At 39.4% G+C, this 20,893-nt stretch overlaps 3 protein-coding genes across 4 annotated transcripts; 1 reads left to right on the plus strand and 2 right to left on the minus strand.

Annotated features, from left to right (window-relative positions):
* Nucleotides 1-26: 26 nt before the first annotated feature.
* On the minus strand, nucleotides 27-8,634 carry LOC111796907 (vacuolar protein sorting-associated protein 35B-like). 2 transcript variants are annotated; one of them, XM_023679705.1, is made up of 22 exons: nucleotides 8,302-8,634; nucleotides 8,102-8,198; nucleotides 7,870-7,993; nucleotides 7,459-7,644; nucleotides 6,974-7,061; nucleotides 6,719-6,775; nucleotides 6,552-6,641; nucleotides 6,305-6,427; nucleotides 5,574-5,648; nucleotides 5,444-5,503; nucleotides 5,003-5,119; nucleotides 4,549-4,788; nucleotides 4,408-4,473; nucleotides 4,031-4,120; nucleotides 3,537-3,626; nucleotides 3,164-3,250; nucleotides 2,566-2,634; nucleotides 1,962-2,042; nucleotides 1,645-1,752; nucleotides 1,456-1,559; nucleotides 1,238-1,351; nucleotides 27-433 (listed from the first exon to the last, which is right to left on the minus strand). In XM_023679705.1, the coding sequence occupies exons 1-22, from the start codon at nucleotides 8,392-8,394 to the stop codon at nucleotides 223-225; spliced, it is 2,370 nt and encodes a 789-aa protein (XP_023535473.1). In that variant the 5' UTR covers nucleotides 8,395-8,634; the 3' UTR covers nucleotides 27-222. The 2 variants fall into 2 exon arrangements, with proteins under 2 accessions (XP_023535473.1, XP_023535474.1); XM_023679706.1 differs by having other exon boundaries at nucleotides 8,102-8,220; nucleotides 8,302-8,389.
* A 1,061-nt stretch (nucleotides 8,635-9,695) lies between these two features.
* LOC111796905 (ABC transporter B family member 13-like) lies at nucleotides 9,696-14,800 on the minus strand. The gene is made up of 10 exons (XM_023679703.1): nucleotides 14,435-14,800; nucleotides 14,302-14,356; nucleotides 14,016-14,191; nucleotides 13,741-13,941; nucleotides 13,400-13,659; nucleotides 12,903-13,216; nucleotides 12,600-12,823; nucleotides 11,737-12,520; nucleotides 11,385-11,626; nucleotides 9,696-11,109 (listed from the first exon to the last, which is right to left on the minus strand). The coding sequence occupies exons 1-10, from the start codon at nucleotides 14,705-14,707 to the stop codon at nucleotides 9,886-9,888; spliced, it is 3,753 nt and encodes a 1,250-aa protein (XP_023535471.1). The 5' UTR covers nucleotides 14,708-14,800; the 3' UTR covers nucleotides 9,696-9,885.
* A 144-nt stretch (nucleotides 14,801-14,944) lies between these two features.
* Nucleotides 14,945-20,096, plus strand: LOC111796906 (receptor protein kinase CLAVATA1-like). Its single transcript, XM_023679704.1, has 3 exons — nucleotides 14,945-15,109; nucleotides 16,584-19,394; nucleotides 19,462-20,096. Exons 2-3 carry the CDS (start codon nucleotides 16,832-16,834, stop codon nucleotides 19,812-19,814), a joined length of 2,916 nt encoding a protein of 971 aa, XP_023535472.1. The 5' UTR covers nucleotides 14,945-15,109; nucleotides 16,584-16,831; the 3' UTR covers nucleotides 19,815-20,096.
* The last annotated feature ends 797 nt before the right edge of the window (nucleotides 20,097-20,893 follow it).

Consider the following 20,893-nt stretch of genomic DNA (forward strand, 5'->3'; position numbering starts at 1 on the left):
GGGGGGGGAACTGATATTTCGCACTCTTAAGTCACAAATGAGACAAGCTCCCCTTACCCTTCCAACTACGTTAGAAACAAAGATTAAATATACAAGGGGCTGCGTATAGAATAACAAACACAGAATTTCCTTCAATACTAAAAGCTATATAAGCAGACCGAAACCCAGAACAAATAGCTTTAAGACGGCAATCAAAGATTTCAAACATTTTTGGTGATTAAATCAAACCTTGATGGAATCATATCTTTCACCCATCACACCACCTTTCTGTTTTTGGAACTGAATGTAGCGAAGTGTGCTGGTAAAGAATGCATCTGAAGAAGGACTGGCGCTCGGGGGGTCGCTCTGCAATTCAGTTGTTATTAATTCAATCAACCCTTGAATTGCAGCGGTTGTAATCTGCTGGTTTCCTTTCTCGAAATAGTAGAGGTACCTGAACCGCATAAGCATACATATTCAAATACAAGTATTTGTCCATTAGAAAGTAACCATACTGTTCATATCAAAATTGTTCCTTTTTTGTAACGGTTAGCGCATTTTTAAAACAAAACTATATCTCACAATTTGGTTATAACACATGTCACTAAACATAAAATTACATAGTTACTGGAATTCTGTATGTCTGACAAAAGACAGAAGCATTATACTTCAATTCACTGGCAGGTATTGCCCAGAGTAGTGTCTATACAGAATATGAACGAGCATGTCTGATTTTTCTAAGGAACAGATTCCACCGTAGCATTTTATCCCTTGAATGAGAACTTAAAACCACTATGTACGCTAGTGAATCATCATCAAACCTTTTTGGATAGGAAAGAACATCGGAAAAGGAAGAATAAGGAACTGGTCAAGGAAATTATAAACAACTTTACAAATAGTTTGATTTAAAAAAATCAAAAGGAATTAGAGAACTCTTTGTATAAACAAAAAAAAAGCTCTCGAGTTGTCATTTAAATTTAAATTCTGTATATTTGTATACAAAAGAATTTACAACTTCGGTAATCAAATTTAATTCTTAAATGCTCATTTAATTTCAACGGACAGTTTTGAGGCACTATTCAATCATTTGGATATGGGTCAACTAGTGGTATTATTGAAAGAGTTCTTTTAACAGGTACGATAGTATAAATGATGGATAAGAGCAGCCGTTAGTATTCTAGTCAAGGGAAAGAATTGTGTTTGACATATTATGTTTTGTCCTTAACTATAAAAAGGAGGTAAAATTTCAGATACTAACTTGTTCAGTATTTCAACAAAAAGTGTGACGGGTCCACTGCTGCCCCGTGTAACAGTAGCCATCTGTTGAGCAGCATTTGCAATTCGTAGGGCACGTTTTAGGCAAAGAAGAACTCTGTTTACGGGGGGGAAATCTGATTATTTCTTCCAAGACAACCAAGCAACCAAAAAGTCAAACATGCCAAAAGTAAAACGGTCAAGCAAGCATGAGGGAATTACCTCTCTCCATCCTTAATGCCTTCTGGATCATCAACCCAAAAGAGATGCGAGCATGCATAAACAGCCCTACACTGATCTGGTTTCTTTAGAAGCTTCGCAGAATACTGGCAAAAGACAGAAGAACACTTCAGGATATAGACCATAACATTTGTAAAGGCACGAGATTGAGTAATGTAAATGTATATTTACCCCAGTAGCTTTGTGTGTCAAAGTATCTCTGTTCTCAATGCCAAACACATTCATCCTCTGCAGAGTCCCAATAATAAGGTGTATTGCAGTCACTTGAGCCTTAGAATCCTAGATTCAAAGTCAATTATGCAACAGACGGAAAGAAAATGAAGCAAACTGCATCAAATCTTTACTTTCCAAAGGGGAAGAAATCAAACAAACTGCATTTTTTTACGAGTACTGAAGTGGAAGTAAAGAGAACTTGTATGTAAAGCCAGATCAGAAAAACAGCTCTTGTGCTGCGGAGTCTGTATTATAAAAAAGACATTGATATTTACCGAAATATCTTCCTCATAGATTATAAATGCTTGAGTAAAGAATTCGTACGCAACAGGTTCAAGGTCACAATCATTAGCTGCCTGAATAATAGAGGAGAATGAATAGAAGTTAGAAGAAAACTCTAACATCTACAGAGATAAGATCCTTAGATATGGTGATTCAGATCATCAGAATGATATGATTTGGTGTAGTATACCACCAGAATGATGTGATTTGGGTTGTATATCTATGTAAACAACTAACTACAGACTAGTATGGTGTAAAGCAGGAACCAAAAAAAAAATTGTTGCAAAATTCTTTCTTTCTATTTCGGCAATAATAATGTCCCACCATGGACGAAATCTTGCTTACCAAGAGAACAGTTTCTGAGGCCCATTCGCTAATTAGGATTGGAAACATAAAAATAAAAAATGTCGTCCTCATTCCTATCATAGATGTTTTCTTCATTAGATTAGTGATTTCTCAACCCAAAATAAGAAGAATGTTTTCTTCTTTAAATTGATTCTCATTCTAAAAATGATCAAACAATATCTAGGGTTGTTTACATTATTTCACAATACTGTATTGAGAGAGATCTCTATTCCAAATCATTGATTTTCGTACCTCAGCACATTCCAGGTATAACCTTAGTGCCAATTCAGGAGCTGGAACAGAGGAAAGCGCCTCGATAAGCTGGAGCCAAAAAGGGAAGTACCACAAGTTATTTCTGAAGCAGCCGAGTTTATAAATACCAGGAAATGATTGAGAAAATAATAAAATATAACTCAATTGGATCTTGACAGTTAAAATTGACTTATCGAACGGATTTCACTCAGATGAAGACCACACAACCACTAACCCTCCGGTTATAAATACAAACATTTCAATTTTAACCAGCACAGATATAACAACAAAGGTATTTTGTTAACATTCTATACATAGCTTAGTGGACTGAACTTCTCTGGCTATATATATTGACCAAGCTTTACCAATCTCATTGAATTTTTAGATTGTCTGGATTGAGTCAAAGTGTGTGTAGGTCTACGAGCCAGAAATATAATTTATAAATTAAACGAGGTTAGACAGATTAACTATTATCTGGTTTGATATTGAGATGCAGTGTTGCACAATCTAACATTAGTGGACTTGTAGTATAACACTACTTAAAGCCTTAGGAGAGATATCGGCATCCCCCCTATGTAAACCAGTGGATCTCAATTACCTGATTTAAAATCTGAAATATTTTCTTTGGTGTAGCATGCATTTCTTCTACCACATCCCCATTTTGATTTTGTAACCGTCTAATTAACTGCAAACATGGGAGAAAATTATGTACATGTACTTCATAATGAAGCTGGTAAATAAAATAACTTCAAATGAAATTCAAGAATGGGCAAAAACATTATTAGTTAAGAATACAAGGAAAAAGGTCCAGGAAAGATAAATCCAACAAAATCCAAGACTCGAAACATGAGCAAATTATAGGTTATAATTGACCAAGATTTGAAAGTCAATTCTCCTACACGAGAATTCTTCAACCACCAGGAATAAACATGACACAAAGCTGTCTTGCACATCAAACAGGGCAAACATACATTGAGGGCAGAAAATATCAGGGGAGGAACAGTGAAAGGCAGGCGATTTGGTCCTCCACACAATATGTGCTTCTTCACGGCACAGATAATCTGAGATTCAAGAGATGAACTCATTAACAAGGTTAGCATGGGCCCAAGTAAAAATTTTGAGAATTCTCAAACATAAAGAAATATTGAATAGAAGATAAAGGTTTATGATTTCTGAGACTAAAAATGTGCCTTTAGAAAAAAAAAAAAAAAAAAAAAAAAAAAAAAAAAAANAAAAAAAAAAAAAAAAAAAAAAAAAAATTGTGTTAATAAATTAAACCAAATTACTGAGTTGCCATAAAAAATATTGCAAGATTGATTTGCATACGACAGTTCATTTTAAATTCTCAAAGGTAAGAGAAAAACAATGAAAACATAGTCGGATGATGCATGCTACTGTAATTATCTAATTCTCAAGAAGTCTTATTTAGTACTAGCAGTAGCAAAAATGTAAATAACAATTTTACCTCTAACATTTCCACTGGGTCATCGTTATGTAGCATGTGTAGGAGGCGGGCAACAGAATTTTGCTCTTCCTTGAAATCCTCTTCGTCAAGCTATTATCAGAATAAAGACAAGAAAAGCAATTAGCTGGGACTTTTTATTTCCTTTTTTGACCCATCAGTATGCTCTTTTCCAGAATAATGCAAGAAAACAATAGGCAATAGACAGATAGCACATGTAGATATCATGTGCCCCGGTATGAGAGAGGGGGGAGATGCAATAAGAGTATCGAATAATGGAATTACAATAAAAGTCACAAGTGCATTCATATATAGAAAGAAGGAAAACAAAATGATTATAGTAATCAAAAGTTGCACGCTGGAAAAAAGTTTGTATTTACCTCATCGACAGTAACTTCTTCCAAGTCCTTGATAAGCCCTTTTATTAGTTCAAACAACACGTCAACCTGTCATAGAATATGATAAATATAATCCACAAGTGGAAAGGTTGATATCATAGAATACAAAGAAGCGAATCAAACCTTATCAGCAGTAGAAATGCAAGAGTTATTTTTCATTATACTTTGAATAATGACCATGGCCATAACTTTGTTTGTGGCATTGTCCAGGTGGTCCATGACACGAGGATAATTTGAGAGTGTAAGAGCTGTCACAATATCATTATATTTCTCTAATGGAGCACTGAGAAGCACAACTATTTGTTTTGTTGCTCTGGTATCTTCAAGCTTTGGTTGGCTGGAGAGTTTTTTAACGCATGCTCCCTTTCAGATGTTCAAAAGCAACAAAACAATTTTAGTGAAGATAGGGACGTGTCTTATAAAATGCCAGAATTAAGATTCCTACATGAAAAGCACAGTAGCCAAATAGCCTCATGCCATACAGCACACAAAAGGCTTGTCACCTAAGAGTGTGTCTACCGTCTAAAAAAAAGTTATTTAAGGTCATTACAGCATTGAAGAAAGGAAAGGAGATTACCAATATTTGGTCCACATAATCAAGCCGATCCGGATGAACACGAAGGGTAAATGTCAGAAGAGAGACATACAATGTTATAGCTCCAACAATAGGCATGTCAACCTGTGCTTCTATTACCTGTTAAAAAGATTATATCTGGTCAATTCTCATGCTGAGAAACTTTTGCAGTTCCAACATAAAGAGCATGTTGAAACTAAACAGAAGCTTGCATCAAAAACTTCAGATGATAATTGTAATATTGTCTCTTATCTTTAGAGGGAGAGAGAAATTGAAACCTACTCTCAGTAGCAAGCTTGTTAAGAGTTGGACCAAACTCATGACTGTTTGACTGTTTTGAGCTATTTTTACATTTTTGGTATTTAGATTATCGTTGAGATTTATATAATATAATTAAATCCATCTTCTTATGGTTGAAGTTAACTCACAAGAAAGCAATCTTACCTTCCCAATAGCATTGCTCAACTTAGCAAAGGCTTCTACATGCAGAAATTCAGGTATTACCTGAAATATGTCAAAATTCAGAAAAATGTGGAAGAAGAAGAACAAAGAGACATCACAATTGCTTACTTACATCTGCATTGGAAACAGCATAGTTTGATAGTCTATCCATTAATTGAGAAAGAACCATCCTGATGTCAACAGTTGCCTATAAATGAATTTTTTTTTTTGGGTAAGAAACAGAACTTTTATTGATGAGAAAATTAAAGAGGAAGAACAAAGGAATTTATATTTTTGAAACAAATCAAACAATTGGGAGTTNCCTAAAAGTAACTACAAAAAGGGGCTCCAATCCAGCAAAAGGGTCTATTAACCGATGCTCATAACGAGGCATTAAACCTAGCCCCCCAGACTTCCTCACTCAATCTCTACCTCTCCCTAAAAGTAATGTTATTTCTCCCAATCTAGAAACCCCAAACAACAGCAGAAAAACTAGTCTTCCACAAAACTTAGATCAGATTACAAAGAAGTATCATTATAGAATGAACTGGTCTTCTCTTTTGTAAGACATAATAAACATTAACTATAATCTTTAACCAATAAACCAAGAAATAACCTTTAGGGGACCCACATTACCCAAATGGGGTCATGAAACTCCCAAATTATTTTGAAAAATTCTAAAGGAGATGATGGAAAAATTATATTTACATGGGAAATGCCCAACTACATCAAGCAACCACTTTTTTGTATCACAAATCGAATATTATAACCTATCAATGGCAACAAGTTGTAAAAGCCATTAGAAATATATTGATAATAGTAAGAATAAATTAAATCTTACAGAAACTGAGGTAAGTTATTCACCTGAAGCTGCGGGCAAACACCCAACAATGTCTCAAGCGTCTGTAAATGGTATTCATCTGGAAACACCTGAATAATACAATCCATCAGATAGTACTGAGATAACTCATCTTTGCAGTTGACCACCTGTTCATGCAACAAGAAGAATGCAGGTCATCAGGACGTACTGTAATTTACCCTTTTTTTTCTTTTATGTCAGGAAAAGCTTGGAAGAAATAGACAGATCAATGTCGACTACAAAATTAGAGACCTGCTCCAAGACTCTAGGAAGAACAGTCTGCTTGTACATTTCAAGGTCCACACCCTCTATCTGACTGAGAACATGGAGATTCTTTCCAACCTGGAACAGAATATAAGAGAAAGGATAATCTCTTGAAGTAATGTATGCAGAGTTCTCACAATATTCAGAATTATTACGAGATCACGAAGTTCACTTCTCTCTTTTTCCTGCTTCTCTCTCAACCGAGCAGGTCCCTGCAGATGAAAAAGTGCAATTGAAGGCCTCAACTCAGGATCGCCAAAGTGTAGGAATGATTTGCACACACCATAACACCTGCATGGCCAAAAATCGTGCCCTCATGGATCATTTTACCTCCATGGCATGCAAGCACTTTGGTGTCATGCACATACAAACACAAACAAGACGAATAAAAGTTCAAATGTTCCACAAACCTGAAGCTGAATTCGCACCCAAAGTTTATTCATTTCAGTAAAATTTTGTAGCACAAATTCTACGGCCTCCATGACAGTGTCAGCATCGCTGCAGGAAGCCAAAATTACATTGGATTATTTTCAGCTTTCATATTTGCAATATAAACTAAAATCACATTCTGGACAATTGAAATGTTTTCTTCCAATGAAATAAACAAATCATAGTATCTTCCAGAATAAGCTTACTTATTTACAATCACAGTAATTATGATTGTCCATTCATTCATTCGAATAAAAGGTGGAGTAATAGCTCAAAGTTTTAAAAATACGCATCCACAATTGAAAAACTAGTTTCTATCAAGTACATTTGTAGCTGTTGCTGTTCTCAGTCACAAACTTTTAATGACAAGAATTACAAGAAAACTTAAGTAAAGTAATCGGATTCTAGAATGCAAATCTGCCTTAAAAGAGAAAAGGTAAACAGGCGAATTAAGTTATCATCTTACCCTTCGCACTCAGAATTAATATCTAGCAATATGTCCCTACTGACTTGTGCTAGATAGTTTCTAAGAAAGAGACCACGTAATGGATGTTGAACTCCACGACACATTTCCACGAGATCTTTGAGGATCTCCTTCGCCGGGACCTCCTTAGATTTCATGTAGACTGAGCCAACCGTACAAAGGAGATACCTAGATGCAGAAAAAGAAAGATAAAAAATGAAAAATCCACTGAGGTTGACGGGGCATGGCAAAACTATTCCTATCCAGAATAAGCCAGTCGTCACAGAATCAGCATTATAGAGATGGCTCTTCCGCCATAGAATGAGCCAGCCATCAAAAGATAAAGGAAGACGAGAATGCATAACTAATTAGCTTAAGTTTGACGCCTTAGGACGTTAGCCAATTTTCACTCACAGTCTGGGCAATATATTCCCGGCGTGTTGCACGAGTTCATACAGATCGACGACCGTTACGCCATGCCTACTTTCGTCCTTAAAAAATATCTCCAACATCCTCAATTCGTCAAAGGCTCGCATATCTAAGACGATGTACACAGCAAAAAAAGAAAAGAAAAAAATCAAATCACCTTTCAAAGAATCGATCCAGTCGATACACAAATGATTAGTCATTAGAAAAGGGGAATTACAGAGTTCGTAATATCTATGTGGTGAAAGCTTCGAAGTTCGAAGCTCCGAAAGCATCAGAGCCGAGTATTTGAGGGCTTCTCTGAGATTGTTCGCGTCCTGAGACGATAAACGTCAATAACTACGGAGAGATTAGGGATTGTCCAATAGAATTGAACCTTTGAAATTCAAGAAAAAGAGTTAGTGTAAAGATTGGAGATACCACGGCTTGATGCATGTAGAAGGCATTGTGTTGAACTCCAGCGATTCCTTCCGCCAGCCATTTCTCTTCGTCTTCAATTGCAACCGATAACATATCCACTCTCTCTCTCTCTCTCTCTCTCTCCCTATCGGAGATGATCGAAAGCTGAAAGACAGCAGAGCCTCGCCGGCGACTGAGCCCTTCCCCTTTCTGAGGCGAGCAAAATGATTTTGACAGCTAATGCGAGTTGGCCCCAAAGTTGCCTTAAATTACCGGGAGTCGTTGAGATGGGTCGATTGTACGGCTGCCTAATTTGGCGCCAAAGCGTGGCTGATGACCGATGACTGATGAGGCTTTCATTTCTTTATTCCCACATCCCAAACATCCATTCATCATTATAGCAATGAGCTATTTTTTAATGAAATGGTAAAACATTATTGGTGGCTTCCATTTACAATTTTAAAAAATATGAACCAAATCAAGCAGACGGCTAAACGCATAGCGCCAAGCTGTTGCCCACCACACCACACCGCTGCATGCGTAAGGACGAAGCCCATTTGTACACACCCAAGCCCTCACAACCGCTACCCAAATACCAAGTTCTGCTCCCTCTTTGGAACTATATATATATATATATATATATATATATTTATATATTAAGTTAGGTATCTATTTATTGTTTCATGTTTTTATAATATACTTTGTAATCCTTTCCAATTTCTTGTTATTTTAAATTTATAATTAAAAAAAGTAAAACTTTATATGAAAATAAGTTGTTAAAATTAAATATTGATTGCTAATATAAATTTGAGAAATAAAAAGTCGAAATAGACAAGCTCACTACTAGTCGATATTGTGTCTATTTTTGCTTGTATTGCCTTTAGCCTCACGATTTTTTAAAACGTGTCGTCTAAAGAGAGGTTATCACATGTTTATAAGGTATGTTTCGTTGTCTTTTCCGAGTGACATGGATCTCACATATAGTGATACATAACGGGTCAGAGTAAACAATATCTATGAGTGGTGGTGAGCTTGGGCTATTACAAATGGTATCAAAGTCAAGCATTGAGCGGTGTGTCAGCGAGGACACTAGACCCCAAGGGGGTGGATTGTGAGATCCCACATCGGTTGTGGAATGAAGTAGTATGCCAGCAAGGACGTAGGCTCCCAAGAGGGTGAATTGTGAGATTTCACATCAATTGGAGAGTGGAACAAAACATGCATGGTGCGGAAACCTCTCTCTAGACGACGCGTTTTAATAAAAATTATGACGTCGACAACAATTCGTAATAGGCCAAAACGGACAATATTTGTTAGCGATGGACTTGGACGGTTACAAAATGCTTATGCTTCTCAAAACCGAGAGGAAGAATCGAAAAAATCGAGAGCAAGAAAGTTAATGTTGTTCATAAGAATTGGAATGGAAGCTATATAATGTTAAGAGTTTCATGCATTCACTTCAAAATATAGAATTTACTCAAGTAGGTGAGAGAGAACAAGATTACAGCACAAAACACACCCATGGTGCAGATGTTTTCTCTCTTTCCATCTGTTTTGCTATCTCAGGCTCGTGGGAGATGATTTCGTATACAACAGCTAAACCAACTACTCAAGCGATTGCACACTCGTTTCCTGCTGTAAGTTCACCAACTGTTTATAGATACTGTTGGGGTTCTTCAGTAAGCTATCATGGCTGCCAATCTCAACCACTCTGCCACTCTTGAGCACGGCGATTCTGTTGGCATTGCGGATGGTTGTAAGCCGGTGGGCGACGAGAATTGTTGTCCGGCCTTCCATTAGCCTGTCAAGAGCCTCCTGCACCTGCTTCTCAGAGGCTGCATCCAATGCACTTGTTGCTTCATCCAACAGAAGAATGGAAGGCTCTTTCAGTATTGCTCTAGCAATTGCCACCCTCTGCTTCTGCCCTCCAGAGAGCTGCACTCCTCGGTCGCCAACGTGCGTTGCATAGCCATTCGGCATTCGGCTGATGAAGCCATGAGCGTTAGCTGCCTTAGCTGCTTTCATTACTTCAATTTCTGATGCCTCCTGATTCCCATACTTGATGTTCTCATGTACTGTTGTGGAAAACAAAGCTGGTTCTTGTTGAACCAACCCAATTTTCATCCTTAATGATCTCAAGTTTAAGCTTGTAATGTCACGCCCATCGATAGAGATAGTTCCCGACATGGGGTTGTAGAATCTCATCACCAATGCTATCACCGTGCTCTTTCCTGACCCACTTCGACCGACAACAGCTAGACTCTTGCCTGCAGATACCCTTAGATTCAAATCCTCAAAGATTGTGATATCTGGTCTTGCAGGGTACTTAAAACTCACGTTTCTGAATTCAATGTCGCCCCTGATGTTAGTTACCATCTCGGCGGATCGATTGTCAGAATCTATGGCGGTTCTCCGATGGAGAATATTGAAGACTGATCCTAATGCTTGAGAGCCTTTTACAATATCAGGTGTAAGAGCCAGAGTTTCTGCTATTGCTAATGATGTGATTATCAAAACCATGAAAGATTTCATGATGTCCCCAAAGTTTGAGTGTTTGTGTTTGATAAGAGTTGATGCATACCAAAGGCCAAGTGCATAGGAACAGAATGCAAAGAACTGGGATATGCCATAGCCAAAGCCAGCAATATGGCCTCTCACAAGGGCCTGCTTATTGGGTTTGTTTAATTCAAAGGCAAATTGACTTGAGATCTTTTCTTCAGCACCAAATGCTGCAACCGTGCGAATATTGGCGATGGCTTCGCGTGCTACAGCTGTTGCACGGTTATACGCTCGACTATAATCTCCTCCGAAGCCCTTGAGAAATAGTTGCTGCAGATTCATTGAAAGAAATCATCATTCAGGGGCAAGAATATGATGTGAAATGGATCAACTTTGGCAGAAAACAGACGGCGAGATCCCACATCGGTTGGGGCGAAAAATGTAACATTTTTTATAAGGGTGTGGAAACCTCTCCCTAGTAGACGCGTTTTAAAAATCTTGAGGGGAAGCCCGAAAGGAAAAGCCCAAAGAAGACAATATATGCTAGCAGTGGGTTGAGACGTTACTCAGACAGCTAGTTATTAGTGGTGAACTTTAAAAGTTACCTCAGTTATTGAAGCTCCAATAAGAAGGGGCAAAGAAGCAGCAACAACAGCTGCAAGGCGCCAACTGAATATAAAGGCAATAACAAATGCAGCCACAGTGAGCGCTAGATTCTGCACGATCGTCGATATACGGTCAGCCAGAGCACTTCTTACTAACGTTGCATCGGATGCCAAGATTGATGTCAAGGATCCAGTGTTGTTCTCATCTAAATCAAACCAACCAACTTCGTTGGAAAGGATAGCTGCAATTGATTGATGGCAAACATCAGACAAAATGGATGAAAAGGAATCAATTCGTAAACATCGGTGACTATAAAATCCTGAGCGATATCGTTTAAGAACACGAAGAAACCTGAGAATAACAGCAAACGAACACGAGCGGTTAGTCTCTCTCCCATTAAGGTATAGAAGTAGTGTTGCAACAGATATATAGGAATGGTGAGAATAGAAACTCCAATAAACACATAGGCGACATGTTGGACCTCTTCTTTGATTTGAGAATGATGAGGAGAATAAAATGCAGATAGGACATGGGTTATGCCAAGTGCAAACAAAGGAGCTTGAATGCCTGCAAGAATTGCCCCGATCGATCCTAGTACTGCATAAGGCCACTCGGGTGCGTTTAACTTCAGTAGCTCCCATATCGACGGAGGAGAGTTCGAAGTTTTTGAATCTTTGTTTGCTGATTGTAGCTCAGTCTCTCTGAATGACTTGGAATCTTGTATACTGTTATGAAAGCTAAAAGATTCTCGAAAACTAGAACGCCCGGAACTCCTAGATGGAGATATTATGCTACAATCATTCACTTGGTCTGATACTTGCAAGCTTACTAGAGCTGCATACTCACCATTGTTTGACATCAATTCTGAATGATTTCCACTCTCAACAATTTGACCGTTTTTCAGGACAGTGATGGTATCAGCATCTTGAATTGTGGAAAGTCGATGTGCAACGATGATCGTCGTTCGATTCGACATGATTCTGTCCAGTGCCTGCTGAACAATGAGTTCTGATTCTGCATCAAGAGCACTGGTTGCCTCATCTAGAAGTAATATTTTTGGATTTCGTAAAACTGCCCTTGCAAGGGCAATCCTCTGCTTTTGCCCACCTGAAAGCTGCGTCCCTCCCTCTCCGACCTACACGTCGACTCCCGGAAGTAAGTCGTTCTCAAATTAAATGAATTTCAAACGAGTATTAAGATTAGAGGACACGAACCGAAGTTGAGTAACCATCTGGTAGTTCTTGAATGAAGGAATGAGCATTAGCAGCTTGAGCAGCTGCAATGATCTCATCCATGGCTGCATGTTCTTGACCAAAAAGAATATTGGCAGCTATTGTGGTACTAAACAAGGCAGGCTCTTGACTAACCAACCCCATTTGCCTTCTCAACCATTTCAAATCAAGGGACCTAAGATCATATCCATCCAATAGTATCTTACCTAATAAACTTCAAATAATCAGTCGGTGAGCCGACACGAGACCATAGAACTACCAAGGATATTTCATGACTCAACCAACCTGAAGACGGTTCGTAGAAACGCTGAACCATGGAAACAATGGTACTCTTTCCTGAGCCACTGGGGCCAACAACTGCAACTGTCTTTCCAGCACTTATTGAGAAGCTTAACTCCTCAAAAATCAGTTGGGGTCGGGAGGGATAAGCAAAGGAAACCTCAGAAAACTCAATCTTCCCTGCTACATTTGACAATGCTACTTCATTATCCGACCTCGACCACGATTCATAACCTGAGTCAATCATGCTAAAGATGTTGGCTGCAGCCACCCGACCTTTTGCGATGGCAGCGAGATTCGGCATAGCTTGACCGAGCGCACTGAAAATGACATTAGTGAATCCAACACAATACCTCCCACTCTAAACGACATTAGTGTTCAAACACAAAATCTTCTGCTTTTTGTTACCACATGAAACTATTGGTATACACAAGAACTAGTTTAGCATAATCTAACGTTTTATATATGTTCATAAAATCTTCCTCAAGATAAGATGGACTTACAATCCACTGAAGATGACATTGATAATCGTCGTAAAAGCTTTCCCTCCATTTGTTTCGTGGCGGAGGACGAGTAGGCTGGCATACCAGAGGAGCAAAGCCCAGGCACAAAACAGAAGACTATATGTAAACCCCACGCCAATTCCTTTAGCAAAACCACTCCTCTTCCCATGTTTGAATGCATTTTGAAGCGACTCGGAATATTTCTCCACGGCTTTACTTTCTCCTACATATGCGTACACTGTTCGAATCTGTGCAATAACCTGAGGAAAAGGCAGAAAAAAGCTTTGCAAAAGGGGTTTCCAAGCAAAAAGCTTTGTGAAATAAGAAAATTGTTTGTTTACCTCTTCAGCCGTCTTTCCAGCTTGAGCATAGGCAGCTTCACCTTTTTCAGATAGAGTGGACATGATGATTGTGTATGCACCTCCTGCAATGGCTACCAATGGAACAATGGCCAAAGTCAGAAGCGTCAGTTTCCAAACTGATGTAAATCCAATGCCAAATCCAACTACGAATTGGGAGAAATAACGCAAAGCATGGCCTATCTGCAACAAGAAAACGGATGATACTCAATACTTAGAACAATAAACCTCAAACAATCCGAAGTACAAAAGTCCACCTTGTCGCCTATGGCATCTTGAACCAGAACCATATCACTTGAGATATGGAAGATTATGTTGCAATCTTTGGCCTTCGTGTCGAAAAAGTGTATATCTTTCTTCAAAATTGAGTTGAGATACTTCATTCTCAACCTTGCCGCCTGCCTCTCTCCCGTTTGCATCCAGAAAGCCACACCTACAAACAAAGTTAAGGATTCCAGTAAATTCAATCTTTTCAGTAATTTGATCTCAACAACCCTTTTCCAGACATGTTCTAATCTACAACGATATGGAATTCTGAATCACCTATCCATGCTGATGCCAACACAATGAGGCCAAGATAGATCAACAACAAAGCATTCTGCCAATGCAAAAAGAAGAGTTTTAACAAATATGAACAAATGAAGAGAGTTTTGGAGAATTGGAAGGTGCAATGTACTTCAGCAATACGAGAAGACAGTGTATGGGGATGTCTGGAAAAATGTCCCAAAGAATCGATGATCCGACCAAACAGAACAAAGAAAACAGGAAGAGCAGCCCCATGAACAAACGCTCCTAAGCTTCCAAACAGCATCAACAAACAATCAATTGCATCAGCAGCAGCAAACATACCAAAAAAGGAAACACTTATCTTCTTGCTTGGTTTCTCTTCTTGTTCCTCCATTTTGGGAGGTGGGTCTTGGTCTGATCCCCCATTGGACCCAATCTCCATCTCTCCCAAAAGACTAAGAAACTAATTTTCAGGGCTTTCAAATGTAACGAAAAGAAAAAAACCTGATTCCAGATATGGAGTTGCTGGTGGTGGAGAGTGTTCATAAATGTAAAGACCATAATCAGTGAGCTAACGAACAATGCGGCGACTCAACTAAGGCAACAACTCCATTCCCAAATTTGTGGTGAATCGGAAAGATAAATTAGATTATGATTGTGACCCGGTTTGGGAGTTTGGAGGAAAAACCAGCTTGTGAATACCATTAAATGGGCATGCCAGTTCTGATCCGCCAAAATATGAACATGTTGGATCATATGGAAGGAGTGAAGCTTTTAACCCATCATAATGGCAGAGGCAGCAAGCGAGCGGGTCAACACAAAATGCTCTTTGTTGGCGCTAAATGTTTGTGTCCTCAACTCTTAAAACTTTCACATGCATAGATTTAGTAGTTTAATTGCAAATTTGTAAATAAAATTTAGTATGCTACCGCTTTAGTCTAATTATTTTAAATTTTATGGCTATTTAATCTAATACTATAAAATAGTATTGATATTTAATTAAATAAATAGAAATTGATATTTAATTTTGATAAATAATTATGATTATTATTATTATTATTTGTAATACTTGGTACCTAAATAATCATGCATTTTTGCCACCAAAAAATGCAGCTAATAATGATTATTGTTTTGAAAAAGGTAAAAAATTGGTGCAATTAAAACAAATTGTAAAAATGTGAACTCAAATCCGTCATGTTTGATCAAATTGTCTTGAACATATGAAAAGGGCATTATGGGGATTCGATTACTAAGAAATGAAGCCCACGGCCCAATTATGAAGACAAAATGGGCTTGGATGGCCCAAACATGATTGAAACTCAGCGGCCTGTTGAAGTCGTCATGTCGTAATCATAAATCAATCCGTCAATCCCTCGTAATATTTCCCAATGCAACAAAACAAATTATACATTTATTCAATTCCATTTTCTTCTTTTCTTCTGCCCCTCCGTCAGGCCATCATCACGAGACAACACGCGAGGGTTACAGATAAATCACAAAATATAGAAGTACAGGACTCAATGTATGGAATGTCAAAGGTTTGGTTTGGTGGGAAGTTATTTATTTTTATGTAGTTTTTGAATAGCCAATCACACAAATATACACCGAAAAGGATTGTTTTAGACAAAAGCAGTAGAGCATTTATTCGCAAAATCACACCCTTTGATTCCCATTCATTTCATAAAGTGTAAAGTTTCAATCCTTCGCCACTAATGGTGAGAATTGGAATATGTTCTTCCAACTCCTAGTGGTCATCAAAACAACATTTTCCCAACAAAAAAGAAAAAGAAAAAAAAGTTTGCGGAAGAAAGGGGAGCAGGGAGAGTTAGGGTGAGACGGGGTGCAGAGGATAAATGGAAAGGGGCCCAAAGGAGGTGGAGGAAGGGAGAAGTGGGCCTACAGCACCAGAAGCAGCAGAAGACCAGAGAAAGGGTTAGAAGTAGAAGAGTGGACTTTGTGCTGAATGACGAAACTGAGAGTCAGAGAAGAGAGGGAAAAAGACAAAACCAGGCTTTGATTGGGCCCCCAACAATGCCTACAAAACCCCATCATCTTCATTGGTGTTTCATTCCGAGCACTGCCCCTTCCCCCTGCCCACTGCCCACTGCCCTGTCTATATCTACCCATTTTCATTAAATTATAATTAATCTATTAATTAAGATTATGTTCAAAACTAAGTGAGTACACCATGCAAATTATATAATTGGAAAATAAGAAATACCTTAATAGATTTATAAGAGGCAGGTGGAAAGCAAGAGCATCCATCCACCCGTCGGTCGCTGTCTAATCTAATGCCTCGTACATGAATAATGATGTAGGGTCCAGATGTGCTCGGAGGTAGCAGTCGCAGAGCCTTGGATGAGACGGCCTCACCTGATCCCTACTCTACTCTCTAGCACGCAGCCTTCTATTCGAAGTAGATGTTTCGGATTTCTTTATTCTTCACCTGTTTCCATTTTACCGCCACCGCCTATTACACAGCTTCCAGTTTTTGCTTAATTTGACGCCATATTCCCCATTTTCCCTCTTCACTGTGTTTCATCGAAGAACAAGAAACGCAGTGGGGATGAGGAAAAAATCGCTCCATCCTGTTCTTTCCCACTTGTTTATCCTCGTTTTACTTCTGTTCTCTGCCAGTTTTTGTTTCGCCAATCGCGATATGGAAGCGCTGTTGAAGATGAAGAGCGCCATGATCGGACCCGGGAGGTCGGCGCTTGATGATTGGGAGCCGTCGTCGTCCCCGTCTGCTCATTGCGATTTCTCCGGCGTTACGTGTGACGGCGATCACAGAGTTGTTGCGCTTAACGTCTCGAATTTTCGTTTATTCGGCCCGATTCCGCCAGAGATTGGGATGTTGGAGAAGATTGAGAACTTGACCTTAGTGAGTGACAATCTCACCGGAGGACTTCCTCTCGAATTGGCAAAACTCACATCGCTTAAGATTCTGAACCTATCTAACAACGCATTTCATGATAAGTTGCCGGCTGAAATCACGCTTGGAATGACCGAACTCGAGGTTTTTGATGTCTATAACAACAATTTCTCCGGTCCGCTCCCGGTGGAGTTTGTCAAACTGAAGAAGCTTAAGCATCTTGACCTTGGTGGATGTTACTTCACTGCTCAGATTCCTTCTGTTTACTCGGAGATGCAGACGTTGGAGTTCTTAAGCGTGCGGGGAAATGCGCTTACCGGAAGTATTCCAGCGAGTTTGGCGCGGCTGAAGAATCTTAGGTATCTTTACGCCGGATATTTTAACCATTACGACGGCGGGATTCCGGCCGAGTTCGGATCGTTGAGTTCTCTTGAGCTTCTCGATTTAGCAAACTGTAACCTCTCCGGTGAGATTCCTCCGAGTATGGGGAATTTAAAGCACCTGCATAGTCTATTTCTACAAGTTAACAATATAACCGGTCGGATTCCCCCTGAACTTTCCGGTCTGATTAGCCTCAAGTCACTGGACCTCTCACTGAACGAACTCACCGGAGAGATACCGTCGAGTTTCGTGGTACTGCAGAACCTCACGCTGATCAATTTGTTCAACAACAAGCTTCACGGTCCAATCCCTGGTTTCATAGGTGATTTTCCACATCTTGAAGTGCTTCAGTTGTGGAGTAACAACTTCACGCTGGAGCTCCCCGAGAATCTAGGGCGTAACGGAAAACTTTTTCTGCTCGACGTAGCGACAAATCATCTAACTGGACTCATTCCTCCGGATTTATGTAATGGTAGGTTGAAGACTTTGATTCTGTTGGATAATTACTTCTATGGGCCCATCCCTGAGAAATTAGGCCGATGTGATTCACTTACGAAAATAAGAATTGCGGGAAATTTCTTCAACGGAACGGTTCCGGCAGGGTTCTTCAACTTCCCGGCGTTGGAGCTACTTGATATCAGTAATAATTACTTCTCTGGCGCTCTTCCGTCGCAAATGTCTGGCGAGTTTCTTGGAACTCTGCAGCTTAGTAACAACCATATTACCGGGGAAATCCCCGCCGCTATTAAGAATTTAGAAAACTTGCAGGTTGTTTCTCTGGAATATAACCAATTCACTGGGCATTTGCCCGTGGAAATATTTGAATTGAACAAGTTGCTGAGGATTAACATCAGCTTTAACGATATTAGCGGCGAAATTCCGCATTCAGTTGTTCAGTGCTCGTCTTTAACGTCAATCGATCTCAGTGAAAATCATCTCGTCGGCCAAATTCCCAGGGGATTGTCGAAGCTGAAAATCTTGAGCGTCCTCAATTTGTCAAGAAATCAAGTGTCGGGCCAAATTCCTGACGAGATTCGGTCGATGATGAGTCTTACAGTTCTTGATTTGTCATACAATAACTTCTTCGGTAGAATCCCCACAGGCGGTCAGTTTTCGGTATTCAATGGCAGCGCCTTCGCCGGAAACCCTAACCTCTGCTTCCCCAGCCACGGATCTTGCGGATCTCTACACAAGAATTCGAAATCTGTTAAGCTAATCATTTCAATCGTCGCGATATTCACCGTTCTATTATGCGTATTCGTCGCAGTTTATCTCAGAAAGAGAAAGAGGATTCAGAAATCAAAGGCATGGAAACTCACAGCGTTCCAACGCCTCAATTTTAAAGCGGAGGACGTCCTCGAGTGTTTGAAGGAGGAGAATATCATCGGAAAAGGCGGCGCTGGCGTCGTCTACCGTGGATCAATGCCAGACGGCTCCATCGTAGCTATTAAACTGTTGTTAGGAAGCGGCCGGAACGACCACGGTTTCTCTGCTGAAATTCAGACTCTAGGGCGAATCAAGCACCGGAACATCGTCAGGCTTTTGGGTTACGTGTCGAACAGAGACACGAATCTGCTTCTATACGAGTACATGCCGAATGGGAGCTTGGATCAGAGGCTGCATGGAGTGAAGGGCGGGCATTTGCATTGGGACTTGCGGTACAAGATCGCGATGGAAGCCGCCAAGGGGCTCTGTTACTTGCACCACGATTGTACGCCACTGATCATCCACAGGGACGTGAAGTCCAATAATATACTGCTGGATAAGCTCTTTGAAGCTCATGTCTCTGACTTTGGGCTCGCCAAGTTCTTCCAGAATGGCGGCGCCTCCGAGTGTATGTCCTCCATTGCCGGCTCATACGGCTACATTGCTCCAGGTCTGGTTCATCCTTATCTGTAAAATTCTAATTAAATTAAGATTAATCACTGACGCCCATATAACAGAATACGCGTACACACTGAAAGTGGACGAGAAGAGCGATGTGTACAGTTTCGGTGTGGTGCTGCTGGAGCTGATAGCCGGGAGGAAGCCAGTGGGGGATTTTGGAGAAGGCGTGGACATAGTGAGGTGGGTCCTCAAAACCTCATCAGAACTCTCTCAACCGTCCGATGCTGCCTCAGTATTAGCCGTGGTGGACTCTCGCCTCGCCGAATACCCTCTCCAAGACGTAATCCACCTCTTCAAAATAGCCATGATGTGCGTGGAAGAAGACAGCTCTGCAAGGCCAACCATGAGGGAGGTTGTTCACATGCTCTCAAATCCCCCAAGGTCTGTCCCTGTTCTCATCAACCTCTAATATCAATCAACCCTTGTATGTGTAATTAATTAGTGTAATGAGGTGATTAATGGTGTGCTTTAGTGTTATCTAGATTGTTGATTAGTGGCTGTCAACATTAATTTTTACTTCAAATGTTAATATTAATGTCTGGGTTTTGATATCTTGATGTTCATGATGGAGAAAGGTGTAGTTAATAATGTTGCTCTTGATGATGTAATCCTCGCAACTAAAGGTTGGATCCAAGAGTAGGTCAGAAACGGGAGGCTTGATAGTTACTAACTACTACCTCATTAATCTGCCTTTTATTTTGGTCTAATTCCGAAGTTTATTGTTATACCTTCTAATTTTGTCATCAATCGCGTGGGGGCAAGCAGAAGTGTCGAAGATTAGGGTTTTTCTTTAAGTAGGATGCTAATTTTTTGTTTTGCATTAGACTTTGTTCAAGAGTATAGTTAAAAATTACTCAAAATCAAAATTAGGTGTGTTAGGTGTGTTGTATAATTTAACCTTTAATATATTTATAATTTAAATTCTAATTCTAATTTGGTTTGTTTTTTTTTTCTTCATTAGATCAGCCATGTTAATATGAGCTCAACTTGATAGGAACATCAGCAACTTGTGAATAAATAGTTCAAAATTATCTTAAGATGATGCAATTCACCCCACATTTAAAAAAAAAATTAATGTTCTTTTGTTCTTACAAGGGAGACAACAAAATAAGGGTTTTGCTTGTTATTGGACTTGACTAAACATTTCATGATACTGAGGTGACCACAGCCATACAACACCAGTGTGAAAGCATTCACGGGTATAGTTAAAGGCAGGATGAAGTAACCCAGGGAGGAAGAAAAAGGATATAAATTCAACTAAAAATAAACTTCTAATTAATTTAAGTTTATTTTATAATTATTGGTCTAAAAGTCCAGCTTTCCCAACATACATACTGCATTATTTATTACAAAAAAAAGAAAGGAGTTTTTGGGAAAATAGAAGACATTTTTAATTTTGGTGAGAATTTGGATTTCCTTCCAAATTAAGAATTAATTTAAAACTGCCTACAAAAAGGCATTCCATTCCGTATGCCAGAAAGTGACAGT

This window comes from Cucurbita pepo, chromosome LG06 (assembly GCF_002806865.2).
Source record: "Cucurbita pepo subsp. pepo cultivar mu-cu-16 chromosome LG06, ASM280686v2, whole genome shotgun sequence".
NCBI lineage: Eukaryota > Viridiplantae > Streptophyta > Magnoliopsida > Cucurbitales > Cucurbitaceae > Cucurbita > Cucurbita pepo.

Excerpts from the sequence above, each read along its gene's own strand:
- LOC111796906 (XM_023679704.1), top strand. The coding sequence starts at position 16,832 with ATGAGGAAAAAATCGCTCCATCCTGTTCTTTCCCACTTGTTTATCCTC. Across the intron at positions 19,395-19,461 it reads ATACGGCTACATTGCTCCAG|AATACGCGTACACACTGAAA; the intron begins GTCTGGTTCATC and ends CCCATATAACAG.
- LOC111796907 (XM_023679705.1), bottom strand. The coding sequence starts at position 8,394 with ATGTTATCGGTTGCAATTGAAGACGAAGAGAAATGGCTGGCGGAAGGA. Across the intron at positions 3,627-4,030 it reads ACCCAGTGGAAATGTTAGAG|ATTATCTGTGCCGTGAAGAA; the intron begins GTAAAATTGTTA and ends CTTGAATCTCAG. Across the intron at positions 1,560-1,644 it reads TGACACACAAAGCTACTGGG|TATTCTGCGAAGCTTCTAAA; the intron begins GTAAATATACAT and ends GTCTTTTGCCAG.
- LOC111796905 (XM_023679703.1), bottom strand. The coding sequence starts at position 14,707 with ATGGAGATTGGGTCCAATGGGGGATCAGACCAAGACCCACCTCCCAAA. Across the intron at positions 13,942-14,015 it reads AAGATGCCATAGGCGACAAG|ATAGGCCATGCTTTGCGTTA; the intron begins GTGGACTTTTGT and ends TTCTTGTTGCAG. Across the intron at positions 11,110-11,384 it reads TTGGAGCTTCAATAACTGAG|CAACTATTTCTCAAGGGCTT; the intron begins GTAACTTTTAAA and ends ATGAATCTGCAG.